Genomic DNA, 26,966 nt, shown 5'->3' with positions numbered 1-26,966 from the left:
GCCGCCGGCACAGCGCTTCCTGCTTCCCTCGGCCCTTCCTCCGCGGGGCGGAGCTGGCCCTGCGGTTCCGGGTCGGCCGGGAGCGTCGCCGCCGCCGCCGCTGTTACCGAGGCAGGGAGGCACTCGGAGACACCGCCGCCATGAACCGCTTCTTCGGCAAGGCGAAGCCGAAGGAGCCGCCGCCCAGCCTCACCGACTGCATCGGGAAGGTGAGCGCCCGCCCCGGGGCGGCCGGGCCCGCTGGGCGCTGCGCGGCCCGGCCGCCGCCTCGGCAGCGGTGTATCGCTGTGTGTGAGCGTGTGTGGGGACACTGCCCTGCTGGGCACAGCCTGCGGGTCCGTGTGTGGGTGTGGATGTCACGGAACCACGGAATGGCTTGGGCTGGAGGGGATCTTAACCCAGCTCCAACCCCGGTGCCATGGGCACCTTCCACTGGAGCAGGTCACTCCCGGCCACACCCGGCCTGTCCCTGAGCTGTCATGTCCGGGGATACGGAGTGTTGTGGTGAGCGTGTTGGGGTGTCCGCACACGTACACAGGGATGTACCTTTGTGTGTACCTGCGTACACCCATACCTGCGTTTGTGTCCTGTGCCTGGGAGCGCATCCCACAAACGTGTAAATCCCATGAATGAGCGCTCACTGTGTGCACAGGGAGCCTGTGGAAGGCATGGCTCTCCTTACATCCTTATAGTTCTCCGCATTTCCATCTGGGGACTTCTCCGGTTGCACTATCTAACTCCTGCCGTGACAAGTTATAGCAAGGCAGGGGCAAGGAGCAAGGAGATCAGTCTTGCTGTCCAATACAGGAGAATGTTCTGTCCCTTCGCGGGGAGCAGGGTCGCTCTAGGGTCGATGCCAAAGGTGTGTGCAGATGGACAGATGAGCAGGCTCAGACCAAGTAAGAAATGCTCAGGAAACACGTGGCAAAGCACTTTACAACTGTTGTTGTGTTGCCCTGCCTACTGAGAGGGTTAAGAAAACGTGTTAAGATTTATGGTAATTTCATAGTCTTTTTTTGACTTTAAAGTTGATGAAGAAAACTGTAGCATGGTTTTGCAGCTCCTTTTGTTGTAAGCTAATTTTAAGAAATGAGGAAAGGAAATGGAGCTTCTTGAGTATTTCTGTCAGTAAACAAAAGTCAGTAAATGTTGTGTGACTAAGCTTTATCATTGGAACCTGACAACGAACAGTTTCCATGGAAAAATCACAGTTTTCCTCTCAGAAGATTTATTTTGCTGCTCAGTAAATTAAATACCTACTCGGAGGGACTCTCTAAATGAAACACCTAATATTTATCAGTGCTACCTACACATCAGTGTCTTGTGTATGCCACTGGCTGGTATGGGGAAAGAGAAGTGCTCATAATGTTTGTCCTGGTAGTTTATATTTCTGACAAAAATCTGTATTGCTTTTTAGCAGTATTAAGCCCAGACAACTCTAAATATATTTTGTTAGAACAGTGAATAAAGCGTCTGATTGAAAATCAGGATTAATTTTCCCATTGTTGCCAGTAAACAACAGTAAATTTGGTGGATGACTTGAACTCCAAAATCCACCCGAGATACTAAGTGCTTAAATTTGCTATTTTGGCAATATAAGTGGAAGAGCATGAAGCCTTGGTTCCCTCACAACAACTGAGACTTATCAGTCTGTTAGATTTTTCATGCTGCTTTTGCCAGTTCCAAGTTAATGTCCATTTTCTAATGGGCAGGTAAATCAAAAGAAAATTTTTTTTCCAAAACATAGGTCAGCAGTCTGTCTTCTGCTAAGAGCTTGTTCAATCTTAGAGGAGTTTTGGGATATAAAAGTGTAATTTAAACAGATGTTTTGATTGGCAACACCAGGGATTTTTTCTTTTTTTTTTTGTTCAAAAACTCCTGCTGAACACAGTTTTGATCCTCTTGTAGTTGTTTGTAATTGCCCTGTCTGAAAGTTTGACTGTGCAAGACAGCAAATTAACTGAAAAGAAGAATTTTGGATTTATTTTATCCATGTGATGACTTTGGCAACCAGTGGTGAGTTACAGGGTGGTTACTAGTAAGCGTGGGGAGAAATGCTTTCTTTGAGTAATTTGAAGTTTATGAATTGACTCTTTGTGCCAAGGTATATGTAGTAATGTGTCTGATTTATGGAAGACTTTTCACAATAGTGGAATTTCTAGGATAGGTCCTGCTGAAACTACAGACATGATTAGATTATTTTAAATTACATGTGAATTATTATTCAAGAGAGCTGTATGAGATATGAAAAAGCTTTTATTATTTCTTTACAATGTTAAATCCAACATTTTGGAGGCTCAACTACTGTTGCTTCTGGGGTGTTTTCTGTCTTAGACACATTTTGCTCTACCTTTTGAAAGAGCCAAATTGCTTTGTAAGATCTCTTAACCATGTTAGTTCAGTGGTAATTAGCTATTAAAGAGCAGTTTGGAAATTTATTAGGTGAGCGGTGATTAATGCAACATTTGTTAAAAGCATAGACAACTCTTAGGCAGTAATCATGCCTGTGTTTTGGATGTTCTTTCCTGTGTAGAAAAGTTTAGTTAGCTAAAATTCATTGCATTTAAAGGCATGGTTTTTATGCTTGCTGGCAGAGCACAGTGAGATGACTCAAGGCTGTCACAAGGCCTGTAGGACGAAGGATGCACCAGGAAGTAAAGCATTAAGAGTGTTTTTAAATTTTCTTCTTTGAAAAAATACTTATTTTTTTTTCAGAGTAGGAAATAGGAAACATAGGAACAAAAGGCTAATAGTTGTGAGAACAGTGTAAACACTCAAATTCCCTTTCTTTTGTGTCAGTTGGGGCTCTTCTGTAGCAATGAAATGTTCCTCACTGTGCCTTATTTGTGAGTAATAGACAGAAGCTCTTCAGGTCCTAATGCAGGGGATATTCTTGTTTTTTGGATAGATTGGATCCATTCTCCCCTCTTCTGTCCAGTGTCATTTTTAAGAGCTGAGGTCCTGTGTCATGTGTGTGTGAAATTTTTACATAGTTAGTCAATGTGGGAGGTTCTGTCTCTGTTTCCTGTTAATACTGCTTGAAAGAATCATTATATAAATAAACCAAATACTTTTTTCCCCTGTGGAGGCTGATCTGAAAGATGCAGTTACCTAATAAAGATCTTGAGGAGGTGCCATGCTTTAAATTTACAGGAGTCCTAACATTGCAAATTTTTCTCTTTCTTGCTATTAGTAAAATATTTGGATAATAGAAAGCTTAATACAAATTTTTCAAAGCCAGCTGTGCCCAGGCACTTTAATGTCTTGTGTGGAACGTTCATATCAGATGCTCCACTCAGGATGCCTCTGGCAAATGCATGTTCCTGTCATAGAGCAGGGTGTTAAAAGGGTCACTGAAATCAAAATCCACATAATTGTACATGCTTAGCCACACCATTAACAAGGCAGAATTGTAAATTTGCACTGATCTGTCTTATGCTATAATTGGAATGTCATTACAATCTAATCCCTAGGGAAGCTTTTTGGAATGAGAAGTTAATAAGCTTTATTTTGTCGCTTCCAGAGAAATGCTAGGGTAGTCAGTTCATTTTAAAAAGGCTTTTTATGAATTTGTGTATGCTGTTAGAACTACCTGTGCCCATGCTTGGTTATGTAATTGTCATATTTAACCCTCTTATGATGAAGGGTTAAAATATATTCCAAATGAGAGCTCTGTGGAGTGCCAGGAGGGTACAGCTAGAAGTTTTCCATTCCACTTTAGTCCCTGGCACTGCATATGACCAGAAGTTCTGGAATGGAGAACTTGCTTGCGTGGCTTTGCAAGGGAGCTTCTCAGAGTGATGAGAACATGTTACAATGGCAGAGCTTCCTGCAGCCTCTGGGTTGTTTCCTGTGCTCCTTGTAGAAGTTTTTTCACTTGGCTCTGGCTCTGGATTCTCGCAAAATCTAAATTGTTTAAAAAACCAATGAGTGAATAAACAATTCAGTTAGAAACACAACAAAACAGAGGCTGTTCTTTTTTTGTTTCATACCTGAATAAAACCTCAATGAATGTTGTTTTCTTTGTTTTCCCCCTCATGTATGAAAGGTGGATAGCAGAGCTGAGTCAATTGACAAGAAGATTGCTAGGCTCGATGCAGAACTAGTGAAGTATAAGGATCAAATGAAGAAGATGAGAGAGGGACCTGCAAAGGTAAGAATCTTCTGTGGAATTTGAACATGCTCACATGAGGATGTGACTCACACTTCTTGTCATGTGATTCAGCCAGTTCATCAGGTTCTTAAAACTCCATCTTGCCCTACGGATGAGAGATAAGATCCTGCTGGATTATTTTTATTAGACATACGTCTTTGAACAGGGTTTTATTGGTTTTTATTTGTTCCAGGGTGTAATGTAATTCTTCTGTGAGAAGTAACTTGTTTCCCTTCCTGCTCATTACCTGAATTAAGTCTGGCAGAGACACTGTTTTGTTTCTCATCCAAAATAAAAAGCTCCACACTATGCCTAAAGGGATCAAGGCAACCTGTTTTTTAAGGGGATAAACTTAGAATATAAAATGTACTTGAAAATAAACATATATGATATAAACAGCATTGTTCAAGTACCTGTTGCAGTATTATTTTATGCTGACCATTAATATGTGTTAATGAAAGGTAGTTCTGATGGACTAAGTTTGATGTTTTGTTCTCCTTACTGAAAACATATATCAGAAGCTAGAAACTGAAAGTATTTTCTATGAGAAGCTTTGTGTACTCTCCTGTTTTGTTAATCATTAATGCAGGCCAAATGCTGAATGTAACTATTGTTAAACTCTTGGCACTAGTAACTGAGGAATCTTTTGGAAAACTTAAATCCAATGCATTAGGTTTAAACAGCATAATCGAGTGTAAAGTCAGATATTTTATCTAATGCAACACTATTGTGTCTTTCAGAATACAGTAAAGCAGAAAGCATTAAGAGTGTTAAAGCAGAAGCGAATGTAAGTTGAAATCTTTCTCAGTTTGTGGTTAATAAAAGGTTCTTCTCTTTAGGAGGTGGTGGCACACTTTTATTTCTCATTCCAGTATTCTCCTGAGCACTCTTTAAAGCAAAATGCTGAAGAGCCCTTTCAGAAGGAAGAATCTCCTTACATATTTTGCAACAGCATATTTATGATTGATATTCCAATATATAAATTTGGATTGGTGCAAGATGACCTGAATCTGCTCATTATTACAAATGTGTTTGGCTCCTAAACTTTCTGAGAGATTGCCTCATTTTACATTATTAATTGATTACTGTAAATTTTGTATTTGATGACCTTGCTCTGGTTTACTGGAAATTTACCTGTTCTCTATGGGCACCTTTGAGGACTTGAGCAGATGTAGTGCAGGTTATTGTGTCTATGCAGAAATCTCCAAATGGACAGGATAGATGATCCTGTGGTCTCTGCTCTTGTCTAGGGTACCATCTTGAAAGTGTCCAGCAACAGATCCAAAGGAAAGAACAGGGCAAGTGTTCAGGAATGTTTCATTGGAATGTCTCATAGTCTATGAACTGCAAATGTTAGAAGCTGTCTGAGCCAAAGCTCCCATCATTTTGTATTTCACGTCCCTCAGATGAATTGTACCTTTATGGACTCACTCAATTACTTGTTAACTGTGACTTGGTGCACTGTGATACATGGCAACAGTTAAGTGTTAGTAAACTTTTACAATGCAAAATATCATATGGCAAGGAGCGTGGTACTTCAGTTAGATGTTGGGAGGAGGTCTGCTTGATTCTGGCTTTAGAGTTTTTTTTTCCAGGTTTTTGACTATGCTGCCTGCTAATCTTTCTTGGTGGGATTACTGGGCCCCTCATAATAGGCTATTGTCATATCCCTCAGTCATTTCTTTCTGACCCTGTGGAACAGAAACAGATGCACTCATTACTTGTCCAGAAGGTTTTGCATGTGGATCCTCCTTTTCTTTCAGACCTCCTGCTTTGCATGTTAGAAGGACTCATGGTTCATTTTTATGCTTTCATTATTTTGCTTAACTTGACATAGTTTACATTCTTGATTTGATACAAGTTTAGCTTTGAGAAAGATGATTTCTTAATTTTTAAAGTCTCTCTTTTCTCTGTCTAGTCTTAAAGGTTTCCATTTAGGTATCCTATCCTCCTCCTCCTCCTTGCCCTGAAAAACTCCAGTGTGGAGTCACTGTGGTTTGGATAATCTGCCAGCTCTTCCATTCTCTTTACAGCATCAGTGAGCATGGCATGCATGTCTGCCTTATGGTGACTAAACTTGTGCTGTATCCTCACCTACTTTGTCAGCCCAGGCAAATATGGTGTTGCTGTCATGTAAAACAAAACTTAGTTCAGGAATAGCTTTGTCAGCTTCAAGTGCACAGAAATGCATAATGGCTAGATTTTTATGAAGCTGTTTATTCTGCAGTTGTGTATAATAAGTGAAAAAAAGGAACTCAACATATCTGTTCCTGTCTTTAGACTACTGCTGCTGGTTTTTCAACTCTTTATAAATTAAGAATGTTTGTGGTAATAAATAATGTAGTCTTTTAAAGCCATTATTTGCCTTTTTTTTTTAAACAGGTATGAACAACAGAGGGATAATCTGTCACAGCAGTCTTTTAATATGGAACAAGCTAATTACACAATTCAGGCACTGAAGGATACAAAGACAACGGTACCAGTTTGTTTATCTCACACTTGTTTAATTTGTTTAATCTGTGCTACATCAGATACAAGCCTGATGTTTGACTCTTCCAGGTGGATGCAATGAAACTGGGGGTGAAAGAAATGAAGAAAGCTTATAAGCAAGTCAAGATTGATCAAATTGAGGTGAGCTTTTATAGTTAAATAAATAACAAAAAAAAAAAGTACTGAAATAATGGTGAATGGACTATGAGTTTCAAGGCAAGATGACTATTTTTGTTTACATGAGTTTGTCTGCCTTTTTTTATGGGACCACCATCATAATTCCTTCCTGATTTTTCTGGTACTGCACAATTAGGGGTTTTCCTTATTGTCATGATTATTGTTTCCTTGCTGAGCTAATCTTTAATCTCTCCTTTCCTTGCACTTCAGCATAAATGTTAGTGGATACTTCCTGCTATGACTTTTTTTGTCCTTTTTTGTTTCCTTATACTAGTAACATGCAGACTAGTCCTTTACCTGCCACTCCCCCCCATTCATCATAGTGCCTGATGAAAAAGAACAAAACAAAAAAAAAAAAAGCAAAAAACCCAGCCCAGACAACAGCAAAAAACAACAAAGCAAACAAAAAACCAATCCACTAGCTAAACATATAATTTCAAGTATGCTGCAGTTAAGCTCTTACTCAATGCCAGTGCTGAACTCCTTTAAGTTCTCTTTCCTATTCTGTCTTATTTATAAATAGCCTGCATTGTAAACCTTTAGGCAAGTATTGTTTCCTTACCTGTACTCAAGTACAGTGCCAGTAAATATGCTAATGTATCTTCTAAATTCTGCTGTGGCACAACTCAGGTTAGTGCTTATTTTCCAGATGGTAGCTTTGTCTAAATTTCATAAATTTTCTGCTTTTCAAGTACTCCTGTCCTGAATGTATGTGCTTTGACTTCTATTAATACTGCTTCAAAAAAAAATGGTTTATTGAAAAAGAATTAAAACAATGGAGTGCTTTGTATTTTGGAATTACTGAATTGAATTTGAGTAAATATGGACCAATTGAAAATTATTCTTCAGGACATACAAGATCAATTGGAAGATATGATGGAAGAAGCCAATGAAGTCCAGGAGGCACTGAGTCGTAGCTATGGAACACCAGAGATTGATGAAGATGATTTGGAAGCAGGTTAGGAAGGGGGAAGATGATTTTTTTATGGTACTGAACATAAAAACCATAGTACTGTCATGCAGTGATTTTTTAAATTTCCTTGGTCAAATGCTTTAAATGTTTTAAAAATATTTGATAGCTTTTTTTTAAACATTAAAGCTGCATTTCCTTTAAGAGAGCATAGACAAAGATGAGATTCCAATGGAATGCTACAAGGCAGGGAAGAAGGTTCTCTCCTGTGTGTGTGTGTGTGTGTGTGTGTGTGTGTATTTCTGACTGATGTCTGATGTCTGATGTGAGGTGAATCTGAATGTAAGCATTCAGTAAGAATCATGAGTTTCTGTAAGAGCAGCTTTTCTCTTGCAAAAGGAACTTCTTGTGTAATGTTTCAGCCAACACAATTCAATTTCAGAACTGGATGCGTTAGGCGATGAGCTTTTAGCTGATGAAGACAATTCCTACTTAGATGAAGCTGCATCTGCTCCAGCAATCCCAGAGGTCACTCCTACAGACACAAAAAACAAAGTGAGTCCTTTGCTCTTTAACAGCAAAATACATTTTTGTTTGGTTTGGGTTAATCACATTTGTGTTGGTTGCTTGATATTTAGGATCCTTAATATTTTGAACAAAAAAGTGTGCTTAATGTTATGTATGCTATTTATGTATTATATGTATGGATGCTAAATACAGAGAATTTGAGAATACAGTGTACTGAATGCTCTTAACTATGTTTAAAATCACTAGAATGACATTTTATCACTCCTATCAAACACTGTTGGACTGCCAGTGGAATTTAAGTGTACCATTACAGCTCCAGTCTTAAAACCATAACAAAAGCTTCTGTATGTTTGCTTTTGGGGCTTTAATAGAGCTTTGTAGTGAGGGAGAACTGATGCTCTTGTTGTGATTCCAGCTGTCACACAGTGGCAATTGCAGATAGAGACACTTTATAGAAGTAGTAAGGAAGCTTATGGAAGCTTTCTTAGCTTTATAGGAGTAGTAAGGAAGCAAAATGTTCTGGTTGTTGGAGAGTTGTTAACCCATCACTTCTTTTTCTTTCCTACAGGATGGCGTATTGGTGGATGAATTTGGGTTGCCAAAGATCCCTGCAACATAAACGTTTCAAAAGCACAATGGATACAATGGAACTATACTTTTCAAATTGTATTAAGAATCTTTTTTATTTTAAAATTCTGGAGAACTTGTCTTTCCAGTGTAACTTTAATATCACTACATCCTAGAATGCAATATGAGTGGCTGGTGGTGCTCTTTCTTTGGAGAAAGTTGTTTTACTACTGAATTCTGTTAATGGAAAATTCATCCCAGTTCCCTTCAGTGGAAGCAGTCAGTCTAATAGGTTTTGATTTCGGTATCTTATTGACAAAGTAAAACGTGAAGACTAGTGGTGGCTGTCGATAGCTGAGGCTTATTTTGACTTTGTATTATGCTTCTCTTTCTTGAAACTAAGACTATACGTTGCTGCTTGCTCTGTAAAATAGCTCCCTTATTACTACTACGCCTGTTTGATAAAAGAACTGAAATCAATTTTTAAAACTACTGCAGTCCTGAGACTTTTATGCGATTGTACTTGTAACCTTGAAAACTGCTCGGGTTATCATTATCATGTATTCCATGGAGACATAAAATCACGTAGATTAGCAGCTCCCTTTGTGTGGCGTTTTTGGCGATGAATCCGGTCCGGAGCGCGGGGCAGGTGATCGGCGTCACGTGCGCGGGCTCTCCAGAGGCGGGGCCTGGTTGGGGACGGGGAAGGGCCGGTCCCGTTCTCGCCTCGGCCGTGTCCGTGTCCCTGCCGCTGCTGCCGGGAGCGGCGGGGCGGTGGGGCGGGGAGCGCGGCCGGGATTCCCGTGCGGCATTCCCGTGCTCCTGCTGCGGAAGTGACGCGCTCCGGGCGCGCCCCGGCAGCGCCGCCGACGGTTCCTGCGGCGGGGCGAGATGGCGGCGCCCGGAGCCCCGGTGACCGTCACCGTCACTTACAGTAAGCGCCCGGGGCAGGGGCAGCGGGCGGGGCTGCAGCTCCGGCCGCTGGGCCGCTCCCGGCCCTTCCCCGCCCCTCTGCCCGCCATCCCGGCCCGGCCCGGAGCGGCACCGGGCACTGCGGGCGGGCGGGCCCGGCCGCACCGGCGGTGGGGGCGGGCGGGGGCGGCCTCGGCGGGGCGCGGCCCGGGCCCGCTCAGCCCGGGGTCCGTCCGGGCTGTGCCGTGAGGCTTCGCTCCTTACTGGGCACGGCCTGCCAGGGTCTGCTCCAGCCGGAGCGCGGGCGTAGGTGGGCTGCGAGGGTGGTGGGGGAACAGGTGGCACGGCGGCCCTCGCACAGGTCGGATCTTGGGAGAGCTGCAGCAGCATCTCTCCTAAAAGGAGGAGGTGAGGGAGCCGGGCCTGTTCAGCCTCGAGGGGAGATGGCAGAGGGGACCTCGTTGATGTGAATGAATATCTGAAGGGGGGATGCCGAGAAGATGGAGTCAGGCTCTTGTCGGTGGTGCTCGGCAATAGCACAAGAGGCAATGGGCAGAAACTGATGCACACGAAGTTCCACCTGAACATGAGGAAGAACTTCTTTATTGTTGGAGTGACTGTGCCTTGGTACAACTAGCCCAGAAAGGTTGTACAGTCTCCCTCACTGGAGGTATTCAAGAACTCTCTGGATACAATCCTGTGCCATGTGCTCTAGGATGACCCTGCTTGGCAGGGAAGTTGAGCCAGATGACCCACTGTGGGTTATCCCTTCAAGCTGATCCATACTGTGATTCTGCTGTTTGGGTAATCTTCATTTAGATGAAATATATTGCTGGAGTCAGCACAGCATGTTAAAAGCAGGTGCTACCCAAGTCTGTCTTCTGGTTTGTTGAAGCGGCTTGGATGTTGGCACCTGGTGAGCTGCGAGGCTGCAACAGAGAGTGGTTTCTTTGGTAGGACAGGTGGGTGCTGACCTGATGGAATGGGTCACTCAAAGGCCAGCTGAGGTGGCTTTCTTCCCCCCCTTGAAAAGAAAAACCAGAGGAGGGAGAAGAAGGTGGGGGGGGAAGATGTGTCTATAAACAAATATAAAACCTTACTGTAAAGGGCTGAGAATAGCTTGGACTGTGCAGTTCTTAAAAATAAGATGGGAAGGACCGTGGTTAAATTTTGAAGTGGATCTAAGTGAGACAGTAGGAGGAATGAAGAAGATAGTAAGGTATTAAATCAGCAAGATGTTCTGCTGAGTTTTCTTAGCAAAACTTAGTAATTTTTCATTGTATTTAAAAAATTGAATAATAAATTCTGCCTTTGTTTCTTTTGCACTATGTTGGTAATGTTGTTTCTATCTCTAAAGCTTATTGTTTATTTCTGATTGCTCATTTGTGTTTTCAAATTGTGTTTCAAATTGTTTTGTTAAAATGTTTCCTTTATCACCTGGTAGTTTTATTTAAGAGCCTTTGGTGAGGAATTTTGTGGAATAATTTGTTTGAGTCATCATGATTCATGTGCTCACTTGTGCCTTCAGAGAGTTCCATTTGATCTGAGGGGCTTTCATTTTGCAATGTCAGCAGTTTAATGGTTTGACATATTTATAATTGCAATGTCTTGCTGTTTGGCAACAGTCTGAGAATGTTTTTGTCTTTCCAATTGCTTTCTTAGCTGATAATGACTTTGTCATTAACTGACAGCAAACAGAAGCCTTTGTTCAGCTTGGGCTTCATCTGTGTGATTTACACCTGCAGCCGTCAGATGTGGGGCTTGACCACTTTGCACAGAACATTTTTAGTAAAGTTTTGTGTGCACGTGTGGAAGTGGGGAAAGATGGGATTTAGGGCTGAGAAACAGAACTGACAGTAGACCCACATGTGTGACTTGACAGTCTGCAAGTGAGGTGGGCAGATGTCACACCACACTTTCTGTCCATTCTGTCACTGCCCTCCTCAGCTGGGCAGGGGACAGAAAAGACAACAGAAGGCTTGCGGCTTGAGAGAAGGGCAGGGAGAGAACACTCACCAGGTCATGAGCAGAACAGACTTAACTTGGGGACGTGTAGTTTATTAACATTCAAATCAGAGTAGAACAATGAGCACTAAAAGAGAAAAAATGACTTTTCCCCTGGGCTTAACTTTCCTCCTGAATTCTCGGATTCCTCCTGCCTGAGCAGTGCAGGGGAATGGGGCTCTGGTCAGTTCATCACACTTTGTCTCTGCTGCTCTTCCTCCCCAGGGGGAGGGCTCCTCACACTTTTCCCCTGCTCCAGCATGCGTTCCTCTTATGGATTGCAGTGCTTCAGGAACAGACTGCTCCAGTGTGCATCCCCCACAGGGTGACAAGTCCTACCAATAAACCTGCTTCAGCATGGGCTCCTTTCTCCGTGGCTCTGCAGGTCCCCAGCACAGGCTTCCCACAGGGTCACAGCCTCCTTCAGGCATCCACGTTCTCTGCTGTGGGATCCTCCGTGGGTTGCAGGGGCACAGCTGCTTCACCATGGGCTTCCCTGTGGGCTGCAGGGGAATCTCAGCTCTGGCACCTGGAGCAACCCATGAGTTGTTTCTTATGGTGATTTCACTCTGCTGTGAATTTACAGTAAAATTTGTTTACAGTCTGTACAAAGTGGTGCTCATAATTTGTAATTAAACTGGTTCTATTGTTACACAAGCTTCATCTGTTTTTTCCCTCAGTTAGTGTTTGTTTTTTTTCTTTTTTCTTTCAATTGCTCATGGGCAGAGCCCTTATACAAAGCAGTTGTATAAATCAAAATGACCTTTTGAAATGTATTGAGGTTGTGGTTTGTTTTTTTTTTTTTTCCCCAAAACAAACTGATAAGAAGGGCTGTTTGTGGAAAGTGCTTGGGTGAGAGGGGCATAATGTGATTTTAAGCTTAAAATTGTCTTGGAATAACAAATTTTGTTGAAGCTTTAAAATATTTGAGGATATAGTGTCACTTGTCATGTGACTGTGGGAGCCTGGAGCATTTTAAAATCAATTTTTCTAGCACTTTCCTTTGTAAAAGACATGTGCATTTTAAATTAGTGGTGTGAGTATGGTTTTTCTTCTGTTGTATGTGTTAAGTTCTCTCTTCCTGCTGAGTAAAAAATGTCTGTTTTGATTTCCCTTGCAGCCAGAGGTGGTTGATTCCTGTGGGTGCTTTCAGATTGACAGACTTGATGTGTGTGGGAGCAGAGGGTGGTAGAAAGGGTCTGTTGCAAAGCAGAGATTAATAGGCATACTCCTTTCTTCCCCTAAGAACTACCTCCTGTTTGCATGCAAGTTAATCTTTGGGAGTCTGAATAGGAAGTGGAAGGTGACAGATAAGCTGGGACTTCTACAAGTGGTTATGTCTGCTTATCAGTAGTATATGAGGAGAAGCAGTTTTTGTACTCTGAGAATTCTCTCTGCTTGGTGGTGGAGATGAAACAGGGTAGACAATGATTGCTTGTTTCTCATGTTTGAGAAGTAGGGAGCAAAGGAAGTGATAATTGTCTCAGATACCAAAGACTCAAGTAGGAAATGGGATACATCAGGATGGTGTGGGCTTTCATGCTTTAGCTTGTGAGATGTCTGGACACCATCTGTACTCTTAAAAAGAAATAGGGAATAATATTTAGCAGGACCTAAATTACGCCAGTAAAATACACCCCATTGAACTCTTCAGGTAAACCAAAATTTTCAGCTGAGGTCAGTCACTTCAAGAGTGTGGTAGAATAATTTGATTGAAAATTATGATTCTACATGAGAGCCTGTCCTTTGAGAACTTTCTGCATTAATGGTAATAAGTATTAGAGATGGATTCTCTCTGGAATATTTTCTAGGTTACAATAAGTGTTACTGTTACTCTGTTTTTCTACTAGGCAATGAAAAGCACAGTATTCAGGTTGCTTCCCAACGAGAAGGTGGTGAACCTACACTACAAGACATGGCTGTACTTATTGAACAAGTCACTGGGGTTCCAGTTCCTTTTCAGAAACTGATATACAAAGGTAACTTCTAAATCTGCCGTGTTTCTTATAGATGATGAGCTTTCATCAGGTGTCCATGTTTTGATGTCTTAAAAAAATTCTTATGCCACCAACTGTACTTAAACTGTTTTTTCCTCCCTTGTTCTTCATTTAGGAAAGTCTCTGAAAGAATTGGAACAACCATTATCAGCGCTTGGTGTTAAAAATGGTTGCAAAGTCATGTTGATTGGGAAAAGGGTAAGCATGCTTTTGGACCTTTTTTCCCCTTAAGCTATCATCATTTTTGTCACTAAGTCAGCTGCTGGACACAGAAACAAGCCTGGAGCATTAACTTAATTTTGTATACCTATCCACAAAATTGAGTTCAGTCTCATATTACACTGCAAACAACTGCAGTTTGTACTTTTCTGAGATTACATTATTGACTGCCTTCTGCTTTACATTATTGACAGGACTCTGCCTAATCTGTGGTCAGTGCTCATGAGCTTTCTGTGCACTGATGACATTATCTGCTCATCTTATTTTTCTGGTTTAAAAAACACTTTCCCAACTGTAGCTACTGAGCCTTGATCCTCTAGGTTATTTCTTGTGACATGATTTGTTGCTGGTTTTGCAAATTGAGGATGAGCTAATAATCTTATGATGTAAATATTGCCTATACTTTAGAAATTATAAGTTGACAAAAAGAAACAAAAATTGCACTTCTCCTTTTTCCTTCAAATTAATCTCATTAATTGTGTTTATATACATTGCTGATTGAAATGTATTTGTAATTAAGCTTTGGAAGAAGCAGATTTGGTAGTTATTTAAATATGGAAAGAATAGCCACAGTGTAGTGTGTATTCTGAACCCTCAGAAACCTTTATGTCTGTATCAGCACTGCTGGTTTTTAGCTGCATTGTATCTTTATTTGTTCCTTAGTTGTGAATGTTGTACTTTTGAATACACAGAATAGTCCAGAAGAAGAGGCTGAATTAAAGAAGTTAAAAGATTTGGAGAAGTCAGTGGAGCAAATAGCTAATAAGTTAGAGGAAGTTAATAAAGAGTTCACAAGTATCCAGAAGGTATGCCAGTTTTGTATCACTTTATATCTTTACAAAGCAATTTAGTAGGTATTTCTATGTAAAAAAAACCCAAACAAAACAATTTGGAGGTTTTGAGTAGTCAGTAATTGCTGCCCGTCCTAAATGTCCCAGAGTCAGTAATAATTCTTAGTGAATTCCAAATGCCATTTATGAGATTGCAAAATAGAGACATGGCAATGTTTGGAAAAAAGTAAATATTGTTTCATATGGGATAACTTACATATATCTGGAATAAGAAGGTCTATTAGATGTTTATCATTTTAGTAAACCTAACAGATCTTACATTTACTGTGTCAAGAATTGATAAAATACAGAAGAATACAGATTAAGATTGGAGTCCCTATCATGCTTGGAAGTACAGAAATAGTAAAATATGTTTTCTGCTCTTGTGGATTGACAGTTTTTCTTAGATGAGTATTGTGTAGGGTATAGAATAATTTTGCTTTTTCTTCTTCAGGGATTTTTAGCAAAGGATCTCCAAGCAGAAGCACTAAAACAGCTGGACAAGAGGATAAAAGGAACTGCAGAGCAGTTCATGAAGACCCTTGAACAGATTGATGCCATTGTAAGTAACTAACCACAGAAGAGAGTCAAATCCCAACAGAAACTTACTGGATATTTTAATGTACTAAGAAATTTCTTTTTGACTATCCAAATGCTTCACAGTCATTAGTGGATCATAACCTTACATTACATTTCCAGAGTACAATATACATCTTCCTGTGTCATGTAGTAGCTCAGAGCTAGGTGAGAATAAGGTACAGAGATAAATAGAAAATTGCCCCAGCCAGTGTATTTCCTTACTTGGTTTCTCTGTCTGCTGGTTGTTCTCTGTAAGCCTCATTATATAATTATGTTGCATATCAAGATCATAATAGTCTGCTATGAAGGAGAATGCTGCTTTTCTGTGGTAGTGGTGGCTTTGGGTCTCCTCCTTAGTACAGTGACTTTCTGTTAGGTTGGTTTTTTTTTAGAAATATGCTATGCAAATACCTATAACTGATGAAACAAATGTAATTTAACTTGATGGACTCTTTGTAAAAAAGTTCAGCAGTGGACTAAATCGGAGTGATAATTTGAACTGGCCATCATCAAATGCTATGTAATATGGATGTGTTCCTGGGAATGGTGGGAAGCTTACTAATTAATTTCCTGCTTTTGTATTGTGAGCCTATGATGATAATATAGTCTTTGCTGCTTGTTATAGCCAACAGTTCTAAATACTTTTTAAAAAATTGCTGTATTCTAAGTATTTTTAAGTCTTCAAATTTGTTTCCTTTTGTGCCTCACATAAAGGAGAATATTATGCTGACAGTTACTGAATGCTGTTAGACATAAAGACTTCATATAACTGATTTCCTGCTTGAAGTGGCAGGTCAGATGTGTTGTCATGAAAATATCGGTAAGGTGACAACAACTGAACTGTCTCAATTGGATGGAGTTAAAGCTTATTTCTGATCCCTTCAAGTTTTGATACCAAATCCTATTCAGAAAAAAAGTACTTGTATTGAGGTTGCAGCTCTGGAACACAGCAGGCAGCCTTGTAAAACTGTTTCACTGCTTTCTGAATAATCCAAACTCAATTTCCCAAGTTTACTTTTCCTTCTGTTACCTTTTTGTGTGGTTTAAACAGAAAGCATGCTGTGCTGTATCTCCTTATCCAAAATACCCTAAATAGTACTGAACAAGGAATTTTAGGTCTAGTGCCATGTTTTAGAAGACTTATAGTCAGTGACTTGGTGTTTAGATTTGGGAAATAATGGAGTTCTTGTACTTCATTTCTTGAGAAAGTGGAGCAGCCACAGCTAAGACTAATTACAAGTAATTTCTTCCAAAATCTGTAGTAATTGTTTGTTACTGTATTGAATAAGAGCATCTGACATTTTACATTGAAAAGTTGGGTTGTTTTTTGGGTTTTTTTTTAAGAAGTAAAGGTTTGGATTGCCAGTGATTGCCGTTACATTGCACATATTTATTTCTTTTAATATACAAAGCTGACTGTGAGACTTGTCATGAAAACTGGACTAATGTGCAATCTTGCAGATGAAATACCTGTAGGTGGATGGAATCTTTACATAAAACGTGGGAGTTCAGAGTGCTGGTGTCACACCAGGTCAGATGAACAAGCCACCAACTTACTGAGGCAGCCCTCAGCTGCACTGTGGTTGTGCACTGTATGGAGGCAGCAGTACAGACTGGTAGTGAGGGATGTGTATGAGCAGGAAATGACATCCACTGAAGTAGAAAATGGCAAATAGAAATGCAAAGCAGTATTTTATCTTATTGTAAAATTGGTTTATACAAGTAATTAGCATTCTTTCCAGCAGCCAAGTAAAAAGCTAGTTGTGACACATCTGTGAAATGCTACTGAACATGTAGAGGTGCTGTTGATTGAGTCAACAGCATGTTAAAAAATTCAGAGGGAAAAATGTGACTGACTGAGAAGAATGGATGATGCATTGTAGAAGTCAAACATACCAGCAAGCTCGCACTATAAATATTCCAGCTTTTTTCTTTGGCAGAATTGTCACAACTCATTAAGGTGTCTCAGCTGCTGTGTGTTATTTGGATCACTCACATATGCAAAATGAGATTTGGTTGCTTACAGAGAGATTAGGGTGAGGAAACCTGCATATTGTTTTCTTTCTGTTCTAGGAATATGACTCTTACTGGTAGCAGACAAGCTCATTAATTAGAGGAGCTGAGTTTGGAACTAAATACTTTTACTAGACACCATGCCTTCAACAATTGTGAATTTAAAAGATGGGATTTAGAAGGTGGAGAAGTAACTTTATAATCATACAGTAGGGGGTTGTGAGAGAAAAAACATAATGTTGTCACTGCCAGAGGTGTGAAAGAAACATCCTTAAGGGATGCTTTTGGGTAGAGCATCTGTAGCTTAAGTATTGTAACATAAATGTGTTTAAATAGCTATTGCTTTCATGGCATCTTACAAAATTTTAATTTGTCTGACACAGTCAGAAATTACCATAAGCCACAGATCTTAGAAGCTTTCTTCAGGAAGAAGGCAGTTGAGTCTTGTTCAATACTCGAAAATTTGTTTGTGTGCATTCACAGATGTGCTATTTATTTCATCAGTTAAAACAACTGGTCCAGGAACAGAAGTCAAAGTACATTACTTATTACAAATCTCAGTGAGAAGAATACAAGTAATGCTTTATTTGGTCATCTGGACCAGTTTTTTAAATACCTGAAAGGCTTTTTCAAGAAAAAACAAAGTTTTTCTGAGATCAGTTGGAAAATTTGAATCCACAGTCATGACAGTATGTACCTGTGAACCAGCTCTGTTTTCACCAATATTGCAGTGTGAGCACTCACTTTGTCCTCAAGATGGTCTCCTATTAAATGGCAGATTTTTTAATCTAGAAAGACAATATTGCAGAGAACAGATTGTTCTAAGAATTGAAAAAAGCTTTCTCTTCTGAAATACCAGTCACTGATTTTGTTAACATAAATTCACAACAAATCTGTCAAATTGCATCTATCAGTATTGAAGACATTGATAGCACTACTGACTCATAGTTGTGCTCTGGTGGCCCATCCTCCTTTCCTGAAGATTTTTTAAAATTCCTCTGCAGAATTTACTTAAATTAACAAGGTGTTCTGATGAAATTTAACTGTCACCTTGTCTCTGCTATACTTGTTATTGGATAAATCCATATGAAATTAACATTTCAGGGATTAAAAGAAAGAAGTATTCTGAAAAAAACCCCACCACTCTTCCTGTAACAAATATTTTCCAGACATCTGGGAAGTTTTTCCACTTACAATAAGATGAGATCCTATTACTAAACTTTTCGAATTTATCTGAATCAATAAAAATGTGATAAGCATTTCTTACTATAATACTTTCATCTCTTAGTATGAATTGTAAACATGAAATCAGATCTTCAGAGAAAGGTATTTCTAAAGCTCAAGGAGCATTGTCACGTGAAAGGGGAGGTTTCCTCCAGCCCTTTCAGTCTGATTTGTGTGTCAGTGCCCCAGGTTACCTGAGACCCTTGTGCCCCACCAGTCTGTCAGTGCCCTGTTACCCTTCCCTGAGCAGCCCACTTGATGGGAGGGTGGTTCAGCTGACCTGCTTGGGGTCACATGCCAACAGAGAGGCCCCTCCTGGACCCCTGGATTCAGGGACAAATTCAGGACACAACAGCATAACAGGGACCCCCTCCTGGTTATCCACAGTCAAATATGTAACCTGCTGCCAGTGACTCTAAGTGCCCTTGAAGGACTCACTTTACCAGTTTATGGAATAGCCCTCCTTTATTAATACAATAGAAAACTCTTGACAGGATTGCTGGTGGTAGTATCTGGCTGCAAAAATGTACTTAAAACAATATACTAACCAGCTCTAATCCCCAATAATGGAGTCTTCCCTCTATTTATGCCATTTTTAACTTACTCTTACACTATTTTTATGTTCAGGTGGAGCTAGAGTGACTCTAGTCATGCATCATGTTCAGTGGCGGGTGGTTGCATTTGGAGGTGGGTAATGTCAGTATTACGTCTGAGGTGACCTTTGAGGCTGGAGCCATACATCAGTCTTGCATCCAAGGTAAACTTTGGAATGGAGGTGGGCGTCTGTGGTTTTGCCACAGTTGCTGGTTCAACAGCAGGAAATCTTTTTCCTTCCTTGGCTGACAGCTGTTGTGTGGCTTATCAGCTACAAGGTATCACCATGTTCCCCCTCTTGCCCCCAAATCCTTTCTTCCCCCAAAATCCTTTTGGACAGACCCTGGCCATGGTGTCTCCAGTCCACCCTCTCTTTGGGCCCCCTTAGTGTGTATCATTTGTGGGAAGTCAGGCATGCTGTCCATATTCCATCCAGGGAGCAGCAACTGCATTTTCTCCCTATAATTTTCCATACTTTCCACCCTGCTCCATCCTCCACTTCATCCCCCCTTAGTCTCTGTGCTGACTACAGTTTTTTGTTACTTTCCTACCCAGTTTCAGTAATGGAAACTAGGTTGTAGTAGCTTTGTACTCTAGCCATCATGCTGTTAGGGCTCAAGAGGGAAACACCAGTGGAATACCTCTGAGGAGATAAGGAGAGTTCCCACAGGGAGGTGACACAGCCCACAGCTCAGCTGAAGTGCCTCACACCAGTGCACACAGCATGGGCAGCAAACAGGGAGAGTAGAATCCATTTGTCTGAACAATAAAAGAAAAGAGTACCTTTTGTTGTTGTTGTTGTTTGTATTTTGATTTTTACAAAGGCTTATGTATCTAAACCTTGCAGCTGTGTTCACATTTTGGTGAAATGAAACAGATTAGGTTAGGGAAACCTGTTCTTTGTTTCCCTGTGTTCTTGGTCTGGAGTTAGGATGGAAAATAAAAGGTAAACTAGTGAGAAACTCACAAGATTTTTATGCATTTTCACCAGTGAGAACACAGTGTTTATAAGAATGTTCACATAAACTTCATGTAATGATATTCATCTGCACAGGTGTTTTACATGTTAAGAAAAAAATCATAAAGCTGAGCACCATTCCTCAGCAACACCCCAGTTTCACATAGCTCAAAAAGTACAAAGCATGTAGCACTTGCCAGGATGACATACATGAACATAATGGGTGGCAGGAGTACAGACAATGATGCAGTTTGAATTTAGTGAAAAGCTGACATTGTGTAACACTTCACATCTGTTGCCTTCCCTCAGTACATTGCAGGGATGATCAGATGTACAGCTCAGCCTGGCAATGGCTGCATTACTAATGATACATTCCAGTGATGGCAAGTGATTGAGTGAATGTATTTGTAAGAAATTTGTTCATGTTATAATCTCTGAAAAAGCTTTGAAGAACAGTTAACACACACCACAGCAGAAAAAGCAGTGTGTGTAGTCTGTTGCTGTATATTCCCTAAAGACACATGGTAGGTTTGCTGTCTCTGTTCTTTGCAGTCAGCATGCTGCATCCCTGGCTTTTTGATAACTTTTTCTTATATATTCTTTGCTGTGTAATCATCCTTACTGAGCAGGCATGGAATTTGCAGGATACCCATTCAGAGGATTCTTTGATAATTCCAGTTCTTGCTGTAAGTCTAATTTGTTCATTTCAGCATTAACCTGCATCAACTTGTTTGCTTATTTTACTGCAGAATCTGCCAGAGAATTTCAGTGACTGCAAACTGAAAAAGAAGGGGTTAGTGAAGAGGGTCCAGGTGAGTTTTCTTTCTTTTTTTTTCCTTCCATAAATGCTGGGCACTTGTATACCAAGAGTTTGTGAAAGTGAGCTGCTTAGATTTTTTTTCAGTGTTTGCTCTTACATCGGTATTGTGTATGACCTCCCTTTGAGAGGTATTTAATATCTTTATAAAATAGCACACAAAATACAGATTTTCATAGGTCATGCTGTTTTCAGATAATCTTTGTCATTTACATTAATGGTTTGTCTTATGGCTGTCTGATGATATGAAATAATCCTGATAACTTGTAAAGACAATGGGATTGATCATTCCTCCTTTTTTGAATCTTGATGGACTGGAGTAATGACTGAGGTCTGGGCACAAGGATGCAGCTAACTGTAACTCCTGCTGACCTACTCCTGACCTTGCCAGAGGTGTTCTTTGGAAAATTTAGCTTATACTGCAATGCACCAACTTTCTTTGGAGAGTAGGTCTTTGAGATCTGTACAGCAGAGTAGCTGTGCTGGGCATGGAGGATTTAATGGCTTTGCTATGGTATGATGCTTGTAAATTCCTAGGCATTGTTTTCTTAGAGACCTTGAACTGAAGGTTTGTTAGTAAATACTGGAATTCAGCTCCCTCCACTCAAACTTACATAGATGAATGGTAATGCTACATGTATTACTGTTTTTATTTCTGTTGTGCTAACGTTAGTGCCAGGATGGGCTCCTAAAAATTGTTTGTGGAACTACTTTGCATTCATATATAGAGTTGAATGATTTTGTCTTTTACTGTAACCTTATTAAATACCTCCCTTATTAAATACCACCCATTTAGAATAGCCATCTATTTTAGAGGAAGGCCCACCAAGAAATACTTTATAGGAGAAATGGTTTTAGTTACAGCTTCAGGGACAAAGCACTTTGTACTCAGTTATTGAGATAAGTTTGGGTAATGCAAATGGCAATGAAGGTGGTTGCTGGTGTGGCTGTATTATGTGGGGGTTCTGAACACACTCCTGATTCCATGTGCCTAACCAAGGCAGCAAAACTTGTAATAGAGTGGTGGCTATCAACTTTGTGGAAGCTACGGGATCTCCACTCTTGGGTGAAGTTACAGCAAAAGTGGGGCTTTGTTTAAGAATTGCTGTTAAAGCATGAAAGGGGTTCTGTTGAGCAGAGATCAGAATTATTTATGTGCTTTTATGTGCACAGCATTGTGCAGCTCTGGGTTATGAACCTTTTGAGGACTCCAGAAGAGTCCTAAGGGGTTTAAGACCAGAGCTGTCAACAGCAGTTTATTTTTCCAGAGCAAGAACAAGAAAACAGTGGCAAGTTAGGCTTATTATTCTGAAGTATCCATGAAAGCAAGGGGGAGCTATTAACTGCCTTCTACTGATGGCATCTTCAGGGTGGGAAGATAAATATGAAAGAGTAGCAGCCCTCAACTGCAGTTTGTTACCACTTTCACTTTTTCATCAATCAAGTTATTACAGACGTGAGTTGATGGATAGCTCGAGGGATTGGTTGTAAACAGATGATTCAAAGCAGTGTGATGGTTGAGGAACATTCACATGGCACAGCAGTTTGCTGCTCTAGAAGGAAAGTGCTTTCTTACTGTCAATTTAATAACATGAAATGTCTCGTTTGACTGTCAGAGTCTGGTGCAGACGTAGCAAAAACAAAGGCGAGACATGAAGAGCTAATGGGAGAATCTTTCTCAGGAAGTGCACTGTACTTGCATACCTTGGGGCTGACCTAAAACAGGTTACTGACTTAAAGTGTTGTCATGTTGTGCTGTGTACAGGCTGAGCAAAGTGACCAGGGGCTGCTGGCTGCCAGTTCCTCTCTGTGTGTTACTCTACTTGTGAGAACTCGTGGGCAGGTTCTAAGAAAGCGTAAGGTTCTGTGGACTCCTTTTTTTGGAATGGAGCCTTCTGTCTTTTGAGGAACACCAGCTACTGATGAAGATGAAGGTTCAATGATGCCTTGTAGTCTTAAGAAGTAGAAAAGATCTTGGTTTAATGAAAGCTTGTTTTAAATTTGACTGAGCAGGTTTGTGCCAGCCTTGGCCTCAAAAGGATGTGTTAGAGAGGAGCTTAGAAGTCATGTTCCAAACTGAATGAAGGACTAAGTTGTCTGAACCTTTGTGTTTCCTATTGTTGTTCATGAACTTTGGATGAAGTGAAAATTCCTCAGATCCGGACTGGTGATGGTGGGCAGCCATGCTGTTATCCTTATTAGCCTTATCCAGTGTCATGTTTCTGTTGGGTTCCGGGTAAATCCAGGTGTGCATAAGCTATTACCAAAACAACTGGAAAGTGGCTGTTGAGTTGACATCTTCAAATTCACTATAGAAACTGCACTTTCAGTTCTTCAGAAACACCTCCCTGTGCCAATTTGTATCCAATAATATTTGTTTGTTTTTTATTCTCAGGTTTTTCTTGCCCAGTGTGATACCATTGAAGGGAACATTGGCCAAGAAATGGACAAGCTGCAGTCAAAGAATTTGGCACTGGCAGAATGAGGCGTCGCCTTACATAATTAGGAAACATAATTGCTCTATGAGCAAGAAGAAAAGTTTGCTCTTTGTTTTGGAGCACATATCCAGCTTCCTTTTTTTTTTTTCCTCAAAGCCCAGTCTGTTAGACTGGCACCAGTCAATCATTTCTTGCTGGTTGTCGTTTGCCGCTTGGTTAGAACTATTATTTTGAAAAGAAATCCTTCCTGAAGAATGGCTGAGCTAATCTTTGTGAATTGTGTATCTTATGGACAATAAGATAGTTTAGTTAACTAAGTTATGAAGTTTTCAGTGGTGGGCAGTTTTGTCTGATATATCTTTGAATTTATTTACAGCTCAAATCAAAGAAGGTCTATAATCGAACAAGTGCCGTAAGTTGCAGTTGTAGGACTACAGCTAGATTGAAAAAGGCAAACTGAGACAACATCTGGGAAAGCTGAACATTCTAGTAGACAGTTCAGAGCAATAAAAAACCCCTACACATTTGTATCTACTTAATGTTTGTATGCATTTATAAATATAAGAAAGCTTGACTATAAGGGAGTCGTACCTATTTTAGCCTTAAATTGTCATAATAAATGGAATGTACTGTAACATGTATGGTACTTAATTTTGAGTGGTGCTTTAAGTTGTTACTGAGCTCCTTGATACAGATGTATGTTTTTTACACAGATTTCTGATGTACTGTGGTTTTTATAGATTATTTGTATTTTTATTATTTGTGTTCTGTCTTGAGTTGAGAAATGAAATGAGATTACTCATGCTGCTCAAATACCAGGGGTTCAGTTCAAGCAAGGTATAACTGAGGAGCTATTTTGAAAGGGTTTTTTAATACTTTTTTCTGAATTCATGATGCTATATTTAATGGGAAAATGCAGTGATTATTCCAGTCTGTTAAGGCAATCAGTGAATTTTTATAACATGTTGCAAAGAGACACAGGTTTATTTTAGCAATGCCATCTGTGTGAGGGTTATGGCTGAGTCTTGCAGTCACATATGCACCGTGCTTAACCTTCTCTGCTAGGTGAGGAGTTAGCTTTTGCAGGAGACACAAATTTGAGTGGGTGCAGCCAACTTTGCAGTGGTTGCTCAGAGGTTCTGAGCAGACTGTGGAGCATGTCAGCCTGTAGGTAACATAAATGTACAGGAGCTGCTTTTTCACTGATGCTCCTCATTGGGAGGTCAGCCAGATACACAGCAGCCAGCAAAGCAGGGACTGGGAAGGAACCTCTTTCTGTGCAAGAAATAAACTCTTTATCCCAAATGAGTCAGACTGAGAATGTTTAGAATTGGCCCTTAGGTAGTGAGTCATTATCCATATGTTTTAAGGTTAGCTGTCCTTTCAAGATAAAAATAGGAGATGTATGTAAAAAGATCTTAACTTCTGATAAGCTATAAAGCTTAAATAATACCTGAAGTGTTATTATTACATATTATTAGTATTGTCTTTGATGTTCGTAATTGGAGGAACATTTTTTTTAGTGAAAAATGCCATTGACCAAATGAAGTGATAGCTGTGCATTACAAAGGGTCGCTTATATGCTGGTTGACCATACCAAGATTTGAGTTGCCATGTTTTTTGCTGTTAACCAGTTACTCCAAGCTTATATTTTTTTCCTTACTAAATTCTCTTATCAGCATCTGTGGAGGATTTCATAGTCTAAACTCCTAGGAACCTTATCTGTCATGTTAGGATTTGGTAATGGTGGGACTGTGGAAGATTTTTTCCCTAGGCTGACTAGTCTGTCATGCTGCATTTTCCCAGCACTTTAGGGTTAAGAGGAGGAAGCATCAGTTGCAGTCATTTTTGTGAAGCCCTGCCTATCCTGTGGCTGCTTCTGGACCAGATTCAGCTGACTCTTAAACTACCAGCAACACTTGCCTAATTCAGGGAATGCAAAATCAACCACTTTCCTATGATGGAAAGGATCCTCACCCTCCCAAATGTGGGCTCTCTAATGCATTGAGCTTTCACAGGTGTACGTACAATAAGCAAGAATCCCCCTGTGCCCATGGAGAGAGCTGAGAGCTGTGGTCATGGCCAGGACTGTGTCCATTTCTGCTGTTCCTGTGTAGATTTCTCTCTTGGGTGAGAACATTTACAGGCAGACATTGTCTTCCCAATAGTCTTTCCCAGAAATTGCTGCTTCCTTGGATGTGCTTGTGTGAGTACATCCTCAGCCTGTCTCAGAGCAAGGTGGATTAACTTCAGGATGTTCCAGAGCAGATCTTTTGATGGTCTGGTACTCTGAGGCAGAGAGGGTTATGGTGAACCTCTCCCACCAGCACATCTGTATTCAGCAGAGGGTGGGTGTCCTGAGCCACGTTTACCTTGCAGTGCTGAGCGGTTTGGTCTCCAGGACAGAAGTATGTGTATGATGACCAACTTCTGCAGTATAAATTGCTTTGTCTTCCAAATATAAAAATGAGCTGATTTGTTTTGGAGAACAGATGGTTGTATTTAGAATTATCCAAGACATTCTAGAGTGAATTGACTTTTATACTTAGTTTTGGAGAGGGGAGTCGAAAACATTTTTTTGTCAGAATAGCCTTAAATTCAGTAAAAGCCAGCGTCTGTGCTTTTCAAAAGTGCAGCAGACTGCAGTTGTGGGAGGAAGGGGAAGGAAGATGTGATTTAAAATATTCTTCAGAGTTTGTAAGTATAAATAATCAAGCTTAAGCAATAGTCTCACCGATTCTGTAGTTCAGGTGTACTGTGATACCTGTTTTGCTACTGAATCGTTTCCTCAGCCCAACAATCTGCCATGATCGTGTCAAAACAGAAGTTACTCCCTTTTGCCTTAGTTGCACTTATCCCATCGTCTTCCTCCAGTTGCTGTGTTGCTCTGGCTGTGTTTACAGACCTTGGATTTGCCATCCTGGCAAAATGTACCATAGGACTTGTCTTTTATCAAAATGGAAATTGAATTGCACATGCCCGTGGCCCCTTTTCTCTCCCAGATCCCGTGGGCTTGTGTGAGAAGAACCAAACCCGACTCAGGGAAATGTGGAGTCTGGAGCCATGGGATGAGTTGCTCTCTGGAAACAGCACAAAATTATAGTGGCAACCTCCATGACCAAGTCCTCTGGAAGGTAATGTCACTGCAAGCCTGGAGCAACACTTTTTGACTTCTAAAGGACACTCATGGTTTGGAGTGGAGCACTTGACACCGTGGAAGTTGGCACTAGATTTTTTTTTTCCTTTTTTTGGTTAACTCACGTTATTGTACTGTGATAAATGAAAAGATAAAAATAAAATATGGAAAGTTCTCTGCTGTCCTTGGTGATGTTGTAGTCACTAAATTCTGTATTTGGGCTGTATTTTAGTGGAGAAGGCACACAGGGCTCTGGCTGGTGCTGCCGTGTGTGCTGTGCGGGACAGTGAGCGGGGCCTCCTGGAGTATGGGATTCACATTCTCTGAACAGAGAGACAATTCTCTCTCTCTCAGGGTTTTTCCTGAAGAAGCAGAGAAAAGAGTGATCAAACCAATTCTTACCTCATTTGCTGCTCCTGT

The 26,966-nt window shown here is 40.6% G+C and overlaps 2 protein-coding genes across 2 annotated transcripts; both read left to right on the top strand.

The window, feature by feature from the left end:
• Positions 1 to 52: 52 nt before the first annotated feature.
• CHMP5 (charged multivesicular body protein 5) lies at positions 53 to 9,421 on the top strand. Its single transcript, XM_063164166.1, has 8 exons — positions 53 to 209; positions 4,049 to 4,153; positions 4,894 to 4,940; positions 6,536 to 6,629; positions 6,713 to 6,784; positions 7,670 to 7,778; positions 8,173 to 8,285; positions 8,827 to 9,421. Exons 1-8 carry the CDS (start codon positions 141 to 143, stop codon positions 8,875 to 8,877), a joined length of 660 nt encoding a protein of 219 aa, XP_063020236.1. The 5' UTR covers positions 53 to 140; the 3' UTR covers positions 8,878 to 9,421.
• A 230-nt stretch (positions 9,422 to 9,651) lies between these two features.
• On the top strand, positions 9,652 to 26,721 carry BAG1 (BAG cochaperone 1). Its single transcript, XM_063164139.1, has 7 exons — positions 9,652 to 9,759; positions 13,592 to 13,720; positions 13,854 to 13,936; positions 14,650 to 14,763; positions 15,242 to 15,349; positions 20,905 to 20,967; positions 23,368 to 26,721. Exons 1-7 carry the CDS (start codon positions 9,717 to 9,719, stop codon positions 23,455 to 23,457), a joined length of 630 nt encoding a protein of 209 aa, XP_063020209.1. The 5' UTR covers positions 9,652 to 9,716; the 3' UTR covers positions 23,458 to 26,721.
• The last annotated feature ends 245 nt before the right edge of the window (positions 26,722 to 26,966 follow it).

Source organism: Melospiza melodia, chromosome 1 (assembly GCF_035770615.1).
Source record: "Melospiza melodia melodia isolate bMelMel2 chromosome 1, bMelMel2.pri, whole genome shotgun sequence".
NCBI lineage: Eukaryota > Metazoa > Chordata > Aves > Passeriformes > Passerellidae > Melospiza > Melospiza melodia.
This window is presented reverse-complemented; position numbering and strand designations above follow the sequence as displayed.

Excerpts from the sequence above, each read along its gene's own strand:
- CHMP5 (XM_063164166.1), top strand. The coding sequence starts at position 141 with ATGAACCGCTTCTTCGGCAAGGCGAAGCCGAAGGAGCCGCCGCCCAGC. Across the intron at positions 7,779-8,172 it reads TGAAGATGATTTGGAAGCAG|AACTGGATGCGTTAGGCGAT; the intron begins GTTAGGAAGGGG and ends ATTCAATTTCAG. Across the intron at positions 8,286-8,826 it reads CTACAGACACAAAAAACAAA|GATGGCGTATTGGTGGATGA; the intron begins GTGAGTCCTTTG and ends TCTTTCCTACAG.
- BAG1 (XM_063164139.1), top strand. The coding sequence starts at position 9,717 with ATGGCGGCGCCCGGAGCCCCGGTGACCGTCACCGTCACTTACA. Across the intron at positions 9,760-13,591 it reads GACCGTCACCGTCACTTACA|GCAATGAAAAGCACAGTATT; the intron begins GTAAGCGCCCGG and ends TTTTTCTACTAG. Across the intron at positions 20,968-23,367 it reads GGTTAGTGAAGAGGGTCCAG|GTTTTTCTTGCCCAGTGTGA; the intron begins GTGAGTTTTCTT and ends TTTTATTCTCAG.